Source organism: Coffea arabica, chromosome 4e (assembly GCF_036785885.1).
Source record: "Coffea arabica cultivar ET-39 chromosome 4e, Coffea Arabica ET-39 HiFi, whole genome shotgun sequence".
Taxonomy (NCBI): Eukaryota; Viridiplantae; Streptophyta; class Magnoliopsida; order Gentianales; family Rubiaceae; genus Coffea; species Coffea arabica.
In genome coordinates, this window is record NC_092317.1 from 22,362,704 (window position 1) to 22,383,310 (window position 20,607).

The 20,607-nt window shown below is 37.9% G+C and overlaps 1 protein-coding gene across 6 annotated transcripts; it reads left to right on the forward strand.

Moving 5' to 3' along the window:
* Window positions 1–7,914: 7,914 nt before the first annotated feature.
* LOC140004521 (uncharacterized) lies at window positions 7,915–20,360 on the forward strand. Of its 6 annotated transcripts, XR_011813698.1 has the most exons (9): window positions 7,961–8,216; window positions 9,170–10,470; window positions 12,571–12,774; window positions 14,712–15,528; window positions 15,641–17,088; window positions 17,202–18,136; window positions 19,003–19,126; window positions 19,226–19,525; window positions 19,628–20,360. XR_011813698.1 is itself a non-coding variant. In XM_072047798.1 (7 exons), exons 2-7 carry the CDS (start codon window positions 9,258–9,260, stop codon window positions 19,030–19,032), a joined length of 4,647 nt encoding a protein of 1,548 aa, XP_071903899.1. In that variant the 5' UTR covers window positions 7,915–8,216; window positions 9,170–9,257; the 3' UTR covers window positions 19,033–20,360. The 6 variants fall into 6 exon arrangements, 3 of the variants coding, with proteins under 3 accessions (XP_071903899.1, XP_071903901.1, XP_071903900.1); XR_011813700.1 differs by having other exon boundaries at window positions 8,003–8,216; window positions 9,272–10,470; window positions 19,226–20,360; XR_011813699.1 differs by having other exon boundaries at window positions 8,044–8,216; window positions 9,272–10,470; window positions 19,003–19,525.
* Window positions 20,361–20,607: the final 247 nt, after the last annotated feature.

Here is a 20,607-nt window from a genome sequence, read left to right on the forward strand (position 1 = left end):
TAGTTGCTCTATCTCTTGTATTGCTAAGGTGAGTTGTGAAGGACCCCTCTCCTTCCTCTAATGATGTTCAATTCATGATTGGTGGTGGTATAAGATGCACTTTTATGGATTATATCTTGATTTTTGGTTGAATTGGTGAAGTTTTATAATTACTGGGGATTTTTCTGTTTTAATATGAGCATGATTGTGTGGCTATCTATGATGATTGGAAATGGTATATAATGATTCTAGAAGGTGGAAAAAGTGGATAATTGCAAACAATTTCTGTTTTGGAAGAAATTTTGGAAAGTTAGGGTTTATGATTGTGCATTCTGCCCGAATTTATAGCTCATAGATAGAGGCCGAATTGGCCTTGTCTTAAAACATGAAAGTTGTAGGGAATGACATTTAGAGGTATCTGCAAAATTTCAGGGCAATCGGAGTAGTGTAGAATGAGAAAAGTCGAAATTACTATTGCTGTTCTGGTTTTACCCGAATGTAAGAATTGCGCCTGTAATTGGTTGTTTTGGCTGGAATTGCTTCCGAATTGGTTGTTGAGGTCTTCTGATGAAATTTAGCCCTATTTCTTAGCTTTCAGCTGGTTTTCGAATTTCTGGATTTGGACTTGGATAGCCTGCTTTATGATGTTTCCGCTAGAATGCGTTCTGTGAATCTATTTTTGTGATTCTGGTATGGTATCTTGCATTTTTGACCTGGTTACACTCGAAACTAGGTTGAGTGACCTTCTGCAATGTTGTAGCCCTGTCTTTTAGCTTCGAAACGGTGTATCTTGTACCTTCATCCGACAATCGTAGCGCCTTTGGTACCATTACCGCAAAATGACGTCAAAACTGTTTTTCTGGTTTTGAGCTTAACTTTCATTTCCGGACTTTTCCCTAGCTTGACTTGTACTAGTACTACTTGGAGCTTGCTGAATGGCTATTGGATGAACTTGTTGTTGTGTGTGTACCTTTGGGACTGGATGAGGAAATAATGAAGCCATGATGGCTGGAAAAGTTAGCAAATTCAGGGGAAGTGCTGTCCGAACTTTGAAGGAACTTGTTTGCATTGAGTTTGTGATTTAAGACTTGGAATTGAGCAAGGCAATGATATTTGATGGATGATTTCTGAGCCATGGAGGTGAGTGATCCTAAACTATTTCCAAAGTACTTGTGAAATGTTTCTTGCATTATGTACTCGATTGCATATCATGCGTGCTTGCATGTGAGTTCATGACATGATTTGGCTTCAATGAGTTCTGGAAAAGTCTTGTGCTGGACACCAACGTCTCCACTCTGTTTATGGTTCATGTTCATGTTTATCTGGAACTCAAGAAGGGGCTCCCTCTTAATGTTAATATTAATGTTAAATGATCTATTTGAGCGTTGGGTGTTCAAGTGCTATGATTTCCCTGGCTCACGAGAGCACTAAACGAACATTTGATCTCTGAATCATGACATCATCGAAATGATCGAAATGCAACATTGTGAAATATATTTGTTTAATGATTTTACTGGTTTCTCGCTGAGCTTCTAGCTCACCCCAAAAATATTTTATTCCCCTCCACAGGACTCAAAGCGAATGAAGGACTTGTTGTGCTTATTCACATGTCTGGATGGCCTATATCTTGTACAGTTTGGATTTGGGAATCATTTTATGTATAGTTGGGAATCGTTTCCGCTTCACTTATGACATGTAATTATTGGAGAATGTGATGTAATATTTGAGATTTATCTTGTAATCTGTTTGAGAAATGTAGTGAACGACTGAGTCCCGGCAAGAGTTGGGCAGGCGGCCCGCCAAACCCTCTGGTTCGCCTTAGGGGGAGGTGGGGCTGTCACATTTTTTATTTTCTCTTTTGATGTTTCAAGTACTCTGTACTAATGGATCTTGGTTAACATTGATGGTTTCTAGTTGAATTGCTAATGTATTTTGGTTGATATTTCTCTGTTTGATACTTCTTTTGGTATTCATTCTCAATTTTTGGCTGATGATTGATGTTGGTATGTTGGTGATTGCTGAATTATGGTATCATTTCTCTATTTTTGATTGGTATTTTGGATTTTCTGTTATGACAACTACATTATACATTATGGTTGTTGGATTTTACTCTTATCTTATGATGACAAAATGGGGAAAAAATGGATGCTATGTGAAAGGGGGAGTTATTCTTAAACTATAAGTTTGGCATTTAAAATTTTTGTTGCAATAAGTGAGGGGGAGCTTATGCTCAATTTTTTTCTTTCTTCCATTCATTGTTTTGTTATCATCAAAAAAGGGGAGAATGTCGACCTTGGTCCCTAGTTTTTTATGTTTATAAAATAATGGATGATACTAATATCTCTTCAAGAAATACTTTCACTTATGAAACAAATCTGATTCAAAGAACAAGAGCATTTGAAAGTGATAAAGGAAGTTGAAAGCTGTCGGACGCTCGAAAAAACAACATCGGATGTCCGATAAACAATGCAGCACTTCAGACGCAAAACATTAGAGGTACCAGATGTGCGAAAGAATTAAGATGATTTCTCAAACTCACTGTCTGCTGTCTGACACAAGTATCAGCTGTACCGCACGTCCGATACTTCCAACAACTAGTTGATTCTTCAGCTGCCTTATATCTGTTGAAAATATTAATGAAGCACTTTCTTGATCTCATATAAATAGAGTATGGTCAGAAACTTCAAATAACTTTTGTACATACAAAAGATATAGAGTAAGTTTAGTGAGAAAACACTCTCCAAAAAAGATTTGTAGTTTTGATGGTATGAAGTTCATTTAAACTTTTCATTTATGAGTGAATAGTTCAATAGTGTAACTCTGTGAAAGTTGTCCTGAGGGATAGTAAAACTTTCTAACTTGACCGAATGGAGTTTAGGGCAAGGAGGAAGTGAGTTTTCCTTTATACACAAGATTGGTTGTATTTCATCATCTTGAAGAAGTTTGTTTGAGTTGATCTTCAAATTCAAGAGGAGTTTGGTAGTCAATTGGTTTGCAATTCTTTTCTTCTCATTTACTTATTGTTATGTTGTGATCCTTAAATTGCTTATCTCTTCTATTTCTCTCAAGTGATATTGTTCATTCATTGATTGATTTATTGTGTGTTCACTTAAAAAAGAGGATAAATTTCATATTGAGCAAAAAGTGCTCATAACTTGATTAGCTTTTTAATATAACTAATTCACCCCCCTCTTAGGTTGTTTTCGATCCTTACACAAAATATCAAAAAATACAAAAAAATTTCCCTTTTTCTTTTCTTCTTTTTCGTCCCCTACCTCAACTGTCGGCAACAGGTAGAGGGTTTTTTTTTTTCCCTCTTTCCCTCCCTCCCCCTCTCCTTTTCCCTCTTCTTCTTCCTGCTCCCTCACTCTCTTCTTCTCCTCCACTCTCACTTGCTGCCTCTTTTCCCCTCTGATCCTGTACGAACTAGTTGTAGGGGAGGGATAGGGCGGGGAGAGAGGCAGCAAGTGAGAGTGGAGGGGAGGGGAAGGAGGAGAAGGAAAGGGAGAGGGAGAAGAGAAAGAAAGAGAGAAAAAGAAAAAAAAAAGAGAGAGGGAGCCTGTTGCTCCCAGCGCCGGTCGCTGGTGGAGGTTCCAACGCTGGCAAGCAGTGAGTGGTGAGGTGAAGGAAGAGGAGAGAAGAGGAAAGAAAAAAAAAAGAAAAAAATTTCTATCTTAAAACTTTTTCTACAAATTTTACAATAAATTATAGTAAAGTTTTATGTAAACATCTACAAAATTTATTTACCAAACGGGGCCTTAATATTTCAAAATCTTAACCCAATTCAGTGCTTAAAATTAATGGATCAAAATCTTAACACATTGAAACGTGTTTGATAATAAAAAATAGAACATTATAATTAATTAAGTGGATCTGAATTGTGCACGTAAATTTTAGTTCAAAAAATAAGTAATAAACTTGTTTAGAGAATATAAGTATTCTTGTAGATAATAAATTAGTAAGGGTATTCTTGTAAATAGTTTGTTAGGTTTGTACTTCTATAAATACTAGTTGGTCACTCATAATACAGTGACTAGATGTTTTCCTCCCAAAATACCAGTTAACATGGTATCAGAGCAAAAGTCCTAGGGTTAGGGTTAAACATCTAGTCAAAAGTACTGTTCAGCCGCACTATTCATCGCGGTACTGTTCACGGGGCACTGTTCACGGCGCGACACTGTTCACACGTACTGTTCACGGCATACTGTTCACACGTCAACCATTCGCCATGGTTGAAAGGTTTGTTAATGCGGTCACCAATGACTGCATTGAATCGAGTTTTTCAGCATATGGGTCCCAGAAGACTGTTACTATATCTGAGGAAGATTATGTTAAATTCCTACAGTACCAAGCTATAAATCACGCATCTCTTCCCTCTGCTTCTTTAGCACAAAAAGGTAATGACTCATGGATTATTGACTCCGGGGCTACTGATCATATGTCAGGTATCTCTAAAATTTTTTCTAATTTTCAAGAGTCTACTCCCTTTTCCTCATGTTACTTTAGCTGATGGATCTACCACTAAAGTTAAAGGACTAGGCACTGTAGAAATTAATCCATCACTTCCGCTGTCTTCTGTTCTTTACGTACCCAATTTGCCCTTTAATCTAATGTCAGTTAGTAAGCTCACTAAATTTCTACAGTGTACAGTTACTTTTTCTCCTGATTCTGTTGTCATTCAGGATTTGAAGACAAAGAGGACGATTGGTGGAGGGCATGAGCATAATGGTCTTTACTTTCTCAACTTCAATGGTCCAATAGCATGTCCTGCTACTGTTTCTCCTCTTGAAATTCACTGTCGTTTAGGTCATCCGTCTTTACAAAATTTGAAAAAGTTGGTTCCTACTTTGAGTCAATTATCTTCGTTAGAATGTGAGTCTTGTCAGTTAGGAAAGCATCATCGTGTTTCTTTTGCTCCTAGAGTCAATAAACGGGTTTCTGAACCGTTTTTGTTAGTTCATTCTGATGTTTGGGGTCCTAGTCGAGTCACTTCAAAGTTAGGTTTTAAATATTTTGTAATCTTTGTTGATGATTTTTCAAGAGTTACATGGCTTTATTTAATGAAAGATCGTTCAGAACTATATTCCATTTTTTGTGCATTTGTTGCAGAAATAAAGAATCAATTTGGTGTGCCGGTACGTATACTTCGCAGTGATAATGCGAAAGAATATTTTTCCACTCCTTTTAATACCTTTATGAGTAAGTCTGGTATTATTCATCAGTCCTCTTGTCCTCACACTCCACAACAGAATAGAGTTGCTGAAAGAAAAATTGGACATTTAATCGAAATTGCTCGAACAGTGTTGTTGCACATGAATGTGCCCAAACAATTTTGGAGTGATGCAGTTCTAACTGCATGTTATTTAATTAATCGCATGCCATCTAATATTCTTGGAGGTCAATTACCTCACTCCATTCTTTTTCCTCATGAACCTGAGTTTAAATTACCTCATCGTATTTTTGGATGTGTGTGCTTTGTTCATCAGCTTACTCCCGGGGTGGATAAATTAGATTCTCGTGCCATTAAATGTATTTTCTTAGGATACGCACGAGCGCAAAAAGGGTATAGATGTTACAGTCCAGTTTTAAATCGATTTTTTACTTGTGCTGATGTTACTTTCTTTGAATCCACTCCATATTTTAACAAGCAAAGTATGTCTTGTGAGTTAGACCAGTGTCCCTCTTTTTCCTCTCCTGTTTTAGCAGTCCCTTCCCCTTTATTACCTGAGTCATCTAGTCCACCAGATTTCATAGCTCGATTATCTCGTCCTCATCTTCAAGTTTACTCTCGTCGTTCCATGGTTGAGAAAGTTTCTGATATGCCACGCACTTCACCAATTAACTCTCAATCTTCAAATCCAGGTATGACGCCCTCCTGTGAGTTAGATCTTCCTATTGCTTTACGCAAAGGTAAGAGACATTGTACTTCCCATCCTATTTCTAATTTTGTTTCTTATTCTCGTCTCTCTATGTCATATTCTTCTTTTGTTGCTTCCCTTGATTCTATCTCCATTCCTAAGTCTATTACCTATGCTCTTAATCATCCTGGTTGGAGATTAGCTATGCAAGAAGAGATGTCTGCTTTGGAACAAAATAGTACTTGGGATCTTGTCCCTCGTCCTTCAGGTAAGTCTGTTGTTGGTTGTAAATGGGTGTACACTATAAAAGTGCAGTCTAATGGTTCTATTGATAGATTGAAGGCTCGTCTGGTAGCTAGAGGATTTACTCAGGTGTATGGAGTAGACTACTTAGAAACATTTTCTCCTGTTGCAAAGATTACCTCTGTTCGTCTTCTTATCTCTTTGGCAGCAACTTATAATTGACCATTGCATCAGTTGGATGTGAAAAATGCATTTCTGCATGGAGATTTGGAAGAAGAGGTATATATGGAACAACCTCCTGGATTTGTTGTTCAGGGGGAGAATCTGCGGTTGGTTTGTCGTTTGAAAAAATCCTTATATGGATTGAAACAGTCTCCGAGGACTTGGTTTGGCCGGTTTAGTAGTGTTGTCATAGAGTTCGGTCTAACGAGATGTGGAGTAGATCACTCTGTATTTTATCGACATTCTAATGCTGGTAAAATTTTATTAGTTGTTTATGTGGATGATATTGTGATTACAGGTGATGATGTTGTGGGGATCCAGAAACTTAAATCCAATCTGCAGGCAAACTTTCAGACAGGATTTAGGTCATCTACAGTATTTTCTGGGTATTGAGGTAGCTCGGTCTAAATATGGGATTTATTTATGTCAAAGGAAATATGTACTCGATATATTGAGTGAAGTTGGGATGTTAGGTTGCCGACCTTTAGATACTCCTATGGATCCCAATGTGAAATTAGCAGGAGATCAAGGTGCATTACTTGATGATCCTAAGCAATATCGAAAACTTGTGGGTAAATTAAATTATCTCACTGTAACGAGACCTGACATTTCGTTTGCAGTGAGTGTTGTGAGTCAATTTCTTGATACTCCTCGTACTAGTCATTGGGATGCTGTTATACGGATTCTCAGGTATCTTAAGAGTGCTCCTGGAAAAGGGTTGCTGTATCAAAATCATGGACACAGTGATATTGAAGGATATAGTGATGCAGATTGGGCTGGTTCTACCTCAGATCGAAGATCGACTACAGGATATTGTGTGTTTGTTGGTGGTAATTTAGTGTCGTGGAAGAGTAAGAAGCAAACAGTTGTATCCAGATCAAGTGCAGAATCTGAATACCGCACTATGGCTCACACTGTGTGTGAGTTGGTTTGGTTGAAGAGCATGTTACTTGAACTTGGGTTTGAGCATAAACAGTCTATGAATTTAGTGTGTGATAATCAGGTGGCTGTTCATATTGCGTCTAATCCATTGTTTCATGAAAGGACAAAACATATTGAAGTTGATTGTCATTTCATTCGAGAGAAATTGTTTGACGGGGTCATCAAGTCATCTCATGTATCGTCTGTAGATCAATTGGCTGATGTGTTTACCAAGAGTTTAGGGGACTCTATGGTGAAATACATTTGTAACAAGTTGGGTGCTTATGATATATATGCTCCAACTTGAGGGGGAGTGTTTAGAGAATATAAGTATTCTTGTAGATAATAAATTAGTAAGGGTATTCTTGTAAATAGTTTGTTAGGTTTGTACTTTATAAATACTAGTTGGTCACTCATAATACAGTGACTAGATGTTTTCCTCCCAAAATACCAGTTAACAAAACTATTCACTTATCAGTTAACACAGAATGCTATCAAATGTTAAGATTTTAATATTTATAATTCAATAATTTAATAGATTCAAATTTTAAATGTTAGATTTTAATTTTATTAAATACACTTTAAATTTTTTTACTTGATTTTATAAGACACGTAAAATTTTTATTTTGAAAGTGAAACTAAGAAAAATTTTATTAATAAAATATAAGATGTGTCTCGAACGATTTTTCCTATTTTTAATTACTACCGTTGCCATGTTTCATCGGAACGGTAGCCGTAGGCTCTCGTGTATTTTCCGGAACATTTCTCTCTGTTTGAGCATCGGAGTAGAAATATAGAATAACGCCAACATCCCACATCTACATACACACCCTACACCCTACTACACGTACTAGGGTTTGAACAATATTCCTGAACTTGGATATACCCGATTGCGATTAGAAATAAAGAAATTGGGTTCTGAAAATCGAGGGTTTCAGTTCTGGTTGTCAAGCTTATTTCACTTCGCAATCTTCGGAATCCTTTCAAGTTTTGGTAAGCTTTTTAACTTCATTCACACTCGCGAAACATTTCCTGAACTCGTTTTCTTGCTGCCGCGGACTTTTCAACGTATAATTTTGTAATGGTTGTTGCTTTTTTTTTTTTGGTCTGATGTACTTGACTACTTTTTCTGGATTCAGTTGATATACTATGGAAGCATTGTATGGATTTGCAATGCGTAATTTAATGGTAGAAGTGTTTGCTGGGGTCGATTTTGTCTTCAATTCTCAATTTTTTATGCTTTATGCATTTGAATGGGGTTTTGTTTACAGATACGGTTACTCTGATAAAGGTGCTTTTCTAGGAATTTGTTAGAAAATGCTGCGAGGACTAATGTCCATCTGATAGAACATTCTTTTTTTTTCGTCCTTGTTTTTAAGTTCTTGACCATTTCTATTGATTTTAAGTTGGCACTCGGAATTACATTTTTTGAATTTTCCTTGCTACGATGGTTCTGTTCTTGCTCTTCAATTGTCCAAGACTGGATTAGTAAAATTTTGCCACTTATGAAAAGGGAGAACGGGCCTGCTGGCATTCGAAGGAAAGTAGGTCTTTTTCCTCTACTTGGTTGGTACATTTGTCTAAGACTAGATTAGGAAATTTTTGTCATTTATGAAAAGTATGAGAATGAGCCTTCTGGCATTTGGAGGAAAAGGAGGTATATTTCTGGTAGTTGGTTGGTAAAACTATGGCTTGTTAAGTGAAGACTAAGCATCTCTGGTTCAACCAATGGATCTAGGAATGACCTTTTGTGCTTGTGTACAGGTTAAAGCTTGAGGTGCTTTGTAACATGGAGAGTTATGTGTTTTTTCCTATTTTGTGGATCACAATTAGGGTTGGGTTTTAAATTTATTTTCTTATTTTAGAATTTTTTTTTGGCAAAAAATTTGAAAGTCACTCTCATAAAACTTTTAATTGTTAATGAATTGCTCTTATTTGCTTTTCAGTGTGGATCTTGTAAGCTGTTTCCCACGGGAAGAATCCTTTAATGAAAACTCTTTGATTCATATATTTAAATCTTGTTGTCTATCTGAAATGTATGGTTCAAGGAACTATGCAACTCCAGCGGATCAAGGTCCTTATACTTCTAATCCTCCATTGCAACATTGTCCTCCTGCTCCCCCACCTGCATTCTCGCGAAGCTCTCATCTGCCTCTACCAACAGCGATTCAGCAGAGCCGTTTGCAGATTCCACTTCACGTTGGTCATCTAGGGCACCCTGTGTATCAGTATACTCCTTCTGGGACACCTCAGCAAGGACCACTTAGTCCAGTTTTGTCAAGTGGAATAAATAGTCAACCTTTCTTTGCTTTACCTCCTCCACCTGCACCTCAACCACTGCAAGTGCCTGGAAGCTCCCGAGTGCAGCTACCTTTGCAGTGGACTCATACTACTTTTTTTTCACCCACTGGACCTCCATCAGTTTCTAGAGTGCTACCACAACCTCCTTCACAAGGACAAACACAATTTAGCAGTCAAGTTCATCAAGCCCAAGCAGGTAGCATGCAGCCACAAATACAACCTAATCCACCAGCCTCTAGTTTGTGTACATCTCCTCCGGTTGGATCCTTTAAACACTCAATGCCACAACTTTCCACCACTGCTCCTGCTGGGCCCCCGGCACTACCACCACCACCTCCTCTTCCTTCTCCTCCTGGATCTCCACCCACTCGATCATCTTCACCACCTCCCACTTCTTTGTCTACTTTCTCAAAGAGTTGTACATTGATAGCTGTCCCAGCAGCATCTAAGCCTGCTTATCATCATGAAATTGGATCGAGAGACAATAAAAGTTCGTCCCTTGAAACATCAGATCAGGTTGGTGATGCTGTCCATGATGGAGAGGCTGGTGGTAAGTCGGTTTCTGCTTTAAGGAAGAACTTGATCTCAGATCTTCCGTCACCTCCACCTAAGCCTGCAGATGACAGAACTGTCCATAGTATTGAGGTTCTGTGTCAGTACATTGCCAAGAATGGCCCTGAATTTGAAATTTTGACTCGTCAAAAAGAGTCTGGTAATCCAGAGTTCAAATTTTTGTTTGGTGGAGAGCCAGGGAGTGAAACTGCAGTTGCTCATGAGTATTTTTTATGGACAAAAAGGAAATATCTTTTGGGATCTGGATCAGTTGAAAATCAGGGGGACCATGATCTGTTATTGAGACCTTCAGGACGGTCTGCATCTCAACTGAAAAATGCAAAAAATGTGAGTCCCTCTTACTCACCTGTGGATTCAGATATGGACATGGAAGGTTAGTGCAACTAGTTTTGGTCACTTTATATATACATATATATTTCATCCTTTATTTTGTTGGATATTTTGTGACCAAACTGGCTATTTATGCCCTTCACCAGTGTATTCTTCTCCTTTTTTAACTATTTCTCTCTTTAAGTTGCACTGTAGAGTGTACTTTTGCTAGTTTTAGTTGCTTCTGCTGATAGTTATGATGGCTTATGTTATAAGAGAATACTTTAATTGGTGTCTATGCTAACAGATCTTCATGTTCCTCAATCTTACTTGTACTGGGAAATTTTGTCTAGTTGTAAGCTGCATACTTGGCACTTTTTTTCTTGCTGAGTAGACATGTAAATGGTGAGGATCATCCAGAATTTCTTCTGCTTGTCTAGTTGTTACTGAACTACTGAGTTTAGGGATAATTGAGGGTATACACTTTAATTTATTGCAAATTCACTTGCTCAATAACACCTTTTGGTTAGCTGTATATTGATGTTTATTTATATGTTGTTGCAGACTTATCATATTCACCAGTAAAAAATTACCTTGTACTGGTACCAAATTATGTGAGCAATCTGTCACTTGGATATGTACATGTGTATGTATATTTCTGTCAAAGGTTGCATGTCTTGAATACAATTATATAGAGAAAATTGCTTTACAACACTTTCTGTCATTTCGAAACACAGTATGGAAAATAGAACTGATAATATCTCTGAGTTTTTTTTCCCCCTTGTCCTGAGATGGAAGCAGGAGCTGCAATTTCCTTGCTACTTTCAAAGATTCACAAAAACAAAAAGAAAAGTATTTGCAACAACTATTTACCCGAAATTTTTCTAGCAAGGAGGAGGTTTGAGGTACTTGATAGAACTGACGATAGCTCAGAGTTTTTATTATTCGCCCTGTCTTGAGATGGAAGAAAGAGCTGCAATTTCCATGCTACCTTATTTCAAGGATTCACAAAAACAAAAAATGAAGTATTTGCAACAACTATTAACTATAAATTTGTCTAGCAAGGAGGAAGTTTGAGGGACTTGATATTCTAAGTCATGAAACTGTTGTTCTAGTCTAGATGGCAGTTAAACCAAGGAATGTGATACTTGCACATTAAAAAGAAACTAGAGGACGCTGAGATGGACAAATCCATATAAGGGCAAAAACTAATGGCGAATCTGATGACTTAAAAAGGACCTCTGCAGTCATTAACAGTGTTTTGCTTAATTTCGAGTTTTCTTGACAAATATGAAATGTACTTTAATATAGCTTGGGGCAACTGTGAGGGAAATAGTCTATTAAGTCGTGAAACTGTTACTCTAGAGTAAATGGAGTTAAAATCCAGCAATATGATACTTGCACTGGAGAAAGAGAACTAGAGGAGAATATGATGTATAAACCCAACAAGGAAGAAAACTAATGGCTAAGCTGATGATTTGGAGAGGACCTGTAGTTGTCTACTTCAGCTTGGTATTGAGCATCAGGATCAGAGTGGTAGGTATTATGTTTTCTCTTGAAGGTAGCATTGTATACTGGTTATATTGTCCTTTTTGATGGTTTGGATGGCTATCGTCTGGAGATAGTTTTCAGGGATGAAGGGTTCCTGCTGTCCCACTTGGGACTGGAATCTGGTGGTGGATCAAAATTAAATTTTAAAAATAAATAAAAACACAAAAAAAGGTTGTTAGATGCAGTCATGCATTGGAAAATGCAGTGGTTATAAATCCCTGCTTTATGATATCTTTGATATTTATTCTTTTTATCGAATCTATTTATTCAGCTACATTTTAGTGTGATACCTTTTTGTTTTGTATTTTGATTCCATGCACTTTAGCATGCATTGTTTCTGTACAAGGATAGAAAGACAAAGTAAGCTAGGGGTCGAAACAGTTGCAGGTGGGGTTCATGTGGTGTAGAAATGTCCTAATTGATGTTAGCAAGGTTTACTTCTTAAGGTGTGGGCTGAGTGTGGACTATTCAGAACTGACTCCCACTATCCCTAGAAATTTGTTTATATTACTTGATTGGTCTACTTGCTGGCTTCATGTCAATATTCCTTGCATTATTAATCAATTGAGGGATCTTCTTTTGGGATACTGAAGCTTCTGTGCAATGTTCGTAGATGACATCACACATCCAGATGAAGAACCACAAAATTGCACGCCTAATGAAATAAGCCATGAGACTATTCCAGTATCTAATAGACTTGATAAGTGGCAAGAATTACAGCCTTTACCGGGTATTGCAGAACATAGCCTTGCTAAGGATGCATTAGATGAGACATTAACATATTCTGGATGGCAAGTATCAGAGGAACTAATACAAGGTATACATATCTTGTGTCTGGATCTTTGTTTTATCCTTGATTTGACTTTAGATCTATCTTTTCTCACTCGTTCATATATATGCATATTTTGCTAGTCAATTTGTTTGGTTTTGAATTTATTATTATACTCTATTATTCTTTCACGTGTACCTCGTGTCTGTGTGATAATCCATTGTACTTAATGATGTTTACTAAGGTCCAATGTGTTTGAAGATTTAATTTTGCATTTGAGCTTGAGATTGATTAAAATCATTGATGAATCTCTGGTTAAAATTCACTCCATACCCAAGAGCTGTGCTGAAGTGCTTTCTATCCAAGAAATTTGAGCAAGCAGATGTATATGTGCATATTTTTTTAGTATACTGATTATCTTCTTTAAGATTTCACATAAGACATTATTATATCTTTGTTGGTCCTCCTCTCATTAGCTTACAGCTGGGTGGTTCCATCTTATACACTCGACTTTTCAGTGTTTTTACTTAAAACTGATTAATTTGAATATGTTAACCTTTTCCCTTTAATATTTTGGTTGGAAGTGCCAGTTGGGAAAATGGGCTACTTATCCATTTGGCATTTGTGTGAAGTTGAGCTGCATTGTTGTTACCTTAATTCATATGGTTGAATCTCTTGCTCACATTCATAGGAGTGATGGATTGTTTTGTAACAAGTCTATCTAGCTAGTTGGACATTTTGGGATATTGATAGAGACAATGGCAGAAGTCAACTGAAGTTTATAAGAGGCATGGCAAGGATGTTTCCGAAGCCCATTTGATTTGGCATGTTTTAGAGGACTAGGAGCGTACTTGGGAGTTGGATTGAGGCTTTAGAGTCTTTTATAAAAGTTTATTTCATTGTTCATTTGTTTGTTTAATGTTTTCTGGTCTAGTATTTTAGGGGTATTCTTGCAGGAATTCTCTTTTGGTATGTTTGTATTGGTATTTTATTTTCAGTCTTAGAGTGAATGAGGAATCTTTCTGATTTGGTGGTAGTTTTCGTAGTTGGAAAATATTATTGTTTCTATCCTAGTTTGAGTAATGTACTGTAAATTGGAATAGGATTTGATCCACGAGTCCATAAATATTGTACTTCTGCATAAAGAGAAGACAGCAATTCTTACGTTAACAAAATTGTGCAGACTGATTAACTTCTTGAGATTGTGTAATGCAATCTTGTGCTGGGTGTGATGCCTAGAGGCTTCAATGAGTGGTTCCTAGAGTTTTCTAATGTTACCTCCTTCATTGCATGTTTCTGTAACTTCCTTTTATTTCGTGTTCTGATTTTATTTATTTTTTGTTCTCGCTATATTTTCCTACAACACTGTGACTTTCTCAGAGTTCTAAGCCCTCGAAAAGAGCTATTTATAAGTGCTTGGCCTGCCAAGTTTTGGTGCTGCATCAGATATGATATTCTAGTTTGCATAATTTTACTGATAAAGTGATGGAAAACAAGGTAGGGGAAGAGAGGAAATGTGGGTAGAAAGGGAGTGAGTAGAGAGATGAGGTAATGGGAGGCAATATATGCTGGGTTTGTCAATGAGTGAATAAACAACTTATTAGAGGACGTATGTGCCTTGCCTATTAATTAGAGGACAATATGAAATTGTTAAGATTTCATTCTCTTAAAATGAAATATGGATCCTAAAACAACCAAATCCTATATATTACTTGAAACAAATTCTGAGATGTACAAAAATTTTAGAATGAAGGTTAAATTTTTCCACATTATTTTTTTTAATCTTTTTTCAGGCCTCTTATTACCTCCATTAGATGATGGATTTATTCCAATCTGATCTCAATTATCAAACTCTAAACTTTGATTCATAGCTTGCTCAGAATGGAGTGGTCATCCACTGTTCTTTTGTTGTCAATGTAATATGAGGATGGGCTTTCGCTTGAATGAAGAGTTTGATTCTCAAACTTTTTCCCTTCAATGCACAGGTGCTGGAATTTCTCCCGACCAAAATCGATCCATAATAAGAAAGTCTGTTACCAAACTTGGTGGCTTGATTGCAAGTTCCTCTGGAGATGTTGAAAACTTGTCAACCTCTAATGTGACAAAGACTTCTGAACTGCTTGAAGTCATAAGCCAAACTAATACATCAGCCCATCTGGCGGAGGTTAGGTTGGAAAAGCTTCCCACTCAGCTGGTCACCCAAGGTGATAGTCCTTTCACACTCTTGCAGGATTATGCCTCCAACGAAAGTTCTGATGATGAGGCTCATCTGGTACCTACCACAGCTGCCCTATCTGTTAAAAAGGACTCTGTACCTCTTGATACAGATTTCAAGGTTGACTGGGGCGCAGATCTTGGGGCTAAGAGTGCTTTGGAGTCTCACAAGGGGCTTGAGCAGCTGCCTCAATCATCTATTTTGAAACCAGAAAGTGTTGTAGTGGAGGCTGAGATGCCATATACAACTGGAAAACCAGAGGATTTTGTTGATAATACTTATGGGAATCAAGAATCTCCTAAAGGTGGTATTCCACAGAGGGAATACCAACAAAAAGTTTTTCTGATAGATGATGCTTATTTCGAAAAGCAAAAAGTTGCAAAGAGCTTTTCTTCTACATCAAAGCTTGATAAATTTGGAAGGTTGATTAAAGCAGGTGCTAGTGACAGTGAATCTGATGGTTCACCTTGCTTTAGTCGTCGCCAAGGTAAAAGAAGTAGAAATAGGAGCAGAAGTCGATCTCCTCATGATACCAGGTGGAGGAGAAGTCCATGGAGAAGAAGGGAAAAGCGTGGCCGGTCTCGTAGGTATGCATAAATTTTACTTGTCCGACTTATATCTAGGTAATGTTTTTCCTCTATTGTATCATGAATTATGGGATGTATGAAATTTCAATATCTGCTGCTGATTGCTCTGTAGCTTGTCTCCAAAGAGACGACGGAGTAGGAGCAGATCACCTTTATTTCAACATGGTGAGGATAAAATGAGAAGGGACAAGAGTCACCGTTCAGAATGCTTTGACTTCATTAGAGGCAAGTGTTACCGTGGAGCATCCTGTCGATATCTGCACTGTGAGGACAAGAGTGATAGATCAAGATCTTATAAGAGGAAGGAACAATTTCAAGATCTGCCATATAGTTCAAGGAGTTCTGATCTCCATGAAAAAACTGAAATTCCTTACAAGAAGTTATCTCGGGAGCATGATGGAGGCAGGATTCAACAGTTGAAGCCTCAAAAAGTTAAAGCTAATACTGATGGAAAAAAGCATACGAATGAGGAGATGAATGAAGCTGTGACATGTTTTCCTGATAAAAGTGGTCCTGTGGAGCCTCTGGTCAACCCAATTCTGGAGGCTAACATCGAAAAGATCCCTGACATTGCTGCCCATTGCAGGCTCTCTCCGTCCAAGAATTTGGATGTCCATCAATCTCAAGGTAATTCTTCTGATCAGTTTTTACGGAATGCTGATTACCAGCATCAACAGAGGGATACTTCTTGTCATCCCAAATGTTCACCTGTCCACGCATCAGCTTCTGACCCAAGCCCCCATCAGATGGACAAAAGTTGTGTGAATGAGGAGGGTGCCAATGAATCACGTGTTACTTTGAGTACTATGAATGAAACTTTGCCATGTCAGAGTGTTTCATCTCAACCTATGGTACATAAGGAGTCAATTTCATCAGATCATCGTTACCATTTGCCACCGTCCTTTGCCTTGGTCTCTCAGGATACAAGTTCCTCATTCAATCAAGAGATGCCGAGAGACTATAATCTGATTTCACCTGCTGGGGTATTTCCCTCTCATTCTTCATCCGTTGACAGTCATCATCTTTATCAGCCTTCGGTTTGTCACTCTCATTCTCAATTTCCTTTTCCACCAAACCCAACCTGGAGTTCTGTTCCACCACCATCAGCACTGTATCATCATCCTCCACCACCTTCTGCATTTGTCAGTGATAGGAATTTAACACCTGGACCATATACAGCTTCTTCAGCACACACGATGCAGAATATGCTGCCTCGAACAAATGATTTCTCTTCTCAGACCTCTGCCAGGCCTTTCTTAACTGAATTCCCTATTTCTAGTGTTGGAAAGAATCAGGTATATCCTCCAATGCAGGAGCCAAATCGACCTCCAGATCAGTTGAATGACCTCCATCCGAGGACATTTCCTGTAAGCCAGCCAAGTCAGTCACATGGACGTACTGGCCTGGTTGGGGAAGGTCAATTTACTGGACAGCCTGTTCCTGGTTTATATTCTTCGAACTCATTTGATAAGGACAAGAAGCACTCTCAGACCATGCCCTTTTCAAGGGAATCACCACTGAAGAGGGCCCAAGCATTTCCTAGTGACACTTTGCCACCAGGTGAAATTCCTACCATTATTCTGCCAATTTTTTTTAACAATATATTGGGGAAACATTTTTTTTTTTTTTTATTTTAAATTGGGGAAGCATTCTTATGTATCGGTACCCTGCAGTTGACGGTGTTTCTTCTATTCATCATGAGCATGGAAATCTCAGTTCTACTATGCCAAGCTACACAACTGATTTTCTTGACAGGAATCAGCCATCTGTTTTGTCTGACTTTGGTATATCAAGAATATCAGACCGATTTAATCCTTATGCATCCACTTTTGACCAGCCACTGAGCTCGAAATTTAGCTGCAGTAGTTTACTCCAGGAAAGGGACAGGCCATTTGGTAATCAGTTGGGTGCTGCGCACAGCTTCAGCCAAGTCCCAGTTGGTGGGAGAGATATTGCAAATCGTGGCTCAGGAAATTTGATGTCTTCACAAAATTCTGCTCAGCCTCTAGATGGGATTTCACCACGGCCTGGTGATGGCCAGTATGATCCTATCTATGATAGTATTGAGCCATCTTTAAATTCAGTCAGGAAATCCAATTATGGTCAAAAGCATGAGATAACAGATGAATCTGATGTTATTGTGAGGTCCAGTGGGTCTAATAAGTCATTGGATAAGAAAGAACACAAGCTTAAAGGGGCTGTATGTGATGAAGAAATTGGATCCTTAGAGAATGATGAGTACGGGGAGACAGCAGATGGAGAAGTGGGTGCTGTTGAAAATGGAAGCCCAAGTAATTTGAATGATGCTGCAGAGACTGCTGCAGGAGAGGTTGAGATTGATCAGGTGAAGGCACCTGGGAAAAGCAAGAAGAGCAAGGATTCCAGATCAATGAAGCTGTTCAAAGTTGCCCTTGCAGATTTTGTGAAGGAAGTTCTGAAGCCGTCGTGGCGCCAGGGCAGTATGAGTAAAGAGGCATTTAAGACTATTGTCAAGAAAACTGTTGACAGGGTGTCTGGAGCTATGAAAAGCCACCATATCCCCAAATCTCAAGCAAAGATTGATCACTACATTGACTCATCACAAAGAAAATTGACTAAGCTCGTGATGGTATGTCCCTTGCTGTTATTTGATGATATTGAATATTTGTACTGTCAATGGCAAATATTGAATCTTTATTTTTGTTTGAAGGGGACTGGGGGAGGAATTGCCATCTGGAAAGTCCAATAATAGTTTTCTTTCTTCAAATTGATTGTTGGGAGGATAGTTTACTTTTTAGGTTGGTAAACTTACAAGAATTAACTCAGGATTGAAGTAAATGGATAGTGAAATAATGTATTGTAGGTTAGTAAAATTATGCTTGGTTTTATCCTTTAGGAGGTGAAGTCGTGAAAAATACTACATTGATTTGACCATGTTAGTATACCCTTTTACTTTTAGATCTCACTGGGTTAGAGCATCCGAATTAGGACTGATGCTTGTGTTAAATGTTAAAGCAAGTAATGCATTTTCTTCAATGCTAAGCTGTGTTCATGAGTTCATTGATTCAATTTGTTCGGCACTTGACCATGAAAATTAGTATATTCCAGCTTACATCAGCTTATTTCCTTTCTATAGTTTGCTGTTTCTTCCAGAATATACGGATTTCAGATGCTGTGTGTCTCTTTGGCATCTATTTTCTTGTTAAAAGATGTAACATGCTTATGACTAAGAGTTAGTATTTGTATCTGTACCTTTTCTTGGACATTATTAAGTTACAAAGTTTACCAATAATAGTTCTCCTTGTGTTGATATCTGTGGAGTTGTGTAGGTGGTTAAATGTATGATTGGTGTTTAAAGAATTTAGGATTTCCAATATTTTGTTCAAATCTAATATGTGCATGTGTATGTTCTGTCTTTGGCCTTCATTATTCAATCAGATAATTTGTCTCTTTTGTGTTAATTCATGCTATTGTTTGTCTAATCTTATTTTGTAGGGCTATGTGGACAAGTATGTCAAGGTATAAATCCATATAAGACGCGGTTTGGACAAGTATGTCAAGGTATAGATCCGTGAGGTGTGGTCTGGACTGGCAATGGCAGAAATTTTGCTCCTGCTCTGTAAGAATTGTGATTTATCAGTTTAATTTTACGGTTAAACCTTTGATTTGAGCTTTAGGGTAGATATGAATGTGACAGACTATTGGTGGGAACCTGTAGTGCCATTTTGGGGAGATGGAGCTATGTGCCTAAATCTTCTGTGGTATCCATTATCGTTGTCGCTTGTGGAATGCGGAATCTCTGCTTTCATGTGAGTGTGATGGAGGGGTGTTTGAAAAAACTTTCAGAGCCAGTGGTACAAATAATTGAGTTGGTCAGGTGTGTAGCCTTGGGACGCCTGGTTGATTCCTAACATGAAACATCTATAAACAAAGTCTCTCCAGGATTCGCGTATAGCCAAACGTATTTCTCATGTACATCTTTGATGTTTCCATTAGTTGAAAATTAGGTTTCACAAAGGTAAAAAGTTTGTTAACTTCTCTGAATCTGTTATTTTATGAAGACTGATAAACGGGTATAGAGATTGTTGCAATTAGATTTGATCAGATGCTGCTTTTGTAGTGTGTCAATTTGCTTCGTTTAAGGTTACGAGGTGTATCCATATGGCCGAGGCGATAGAAGAAGATAGCTGACAATGAAGTAGAGATAATTCCAGCAGTTCAATCAAGAGCCATACTTTTGCACTTGTATCTGGGTGCCTGTTCAAAGAAGAAAATTTACTGCTGTATTTACTTTCGGATGAGAGCATGACCTAGTTGTCTAATTGGATGATCCTGGTGCTCTTTCCAGAGTTTCTAATGAAGAATTAATGGTTACTTTGCATATGTGAAACCAGGGTGATGGTGGATGAATTACTGGAAATATCTGGAACAGGAATTGATCAAAGCTGGGTCGTGTCTGTGTGATCTGGAATTGCACGAAATATGCTGAAAAGAACTGGTCTGGAAAGAATGGTTGGTGCGGTAGTCGGGATGGGAGTGTTTGTCAACTTACATATGCGCTATGTTGCTGCTAGTTGCAACTTAAAGAAAGGTTTAGGGACCGTTCATATCCCTTCCTTCCTTTTCCTTCCTACTCTGCGAAGGAGTACAGTTAACATAAAGAATGCAATGAGTAAGAATTGGTGGTTGGCTTTGGGCAAGATTTTGCAATAAATTATACTCCTAGAGCCCAATTAGTTTTCTTTTCTTACAGGTGTCTATGTTTTTCTTTTCTTTCGAGTTTATGAGTTTGTAGAAGGTCTAACTGTCCTGTGTATGCTTTATTACATATTAGAGATTCTCTATTCTCTCCCTGTGTTTCTGTGCATGCTTTTCTTGGATGGCTGGAGTTAGGGTACACATTTTTTTTTTTTTTTTTTTTTGGTGGATGCTAGTGGGGAGGAGGAAGCTTGGAGGAATGTAGTGTGAATCAAGATCTCATTGTATGACTGAGGATCAGATTCCCTCAATCTTATTTATTAAAAAAAAGATAAATGAATTCAGTGATGACTTTCGTTTGTTCAACATTTCGGACTATGTAACGCATGGTGCATACGTCTT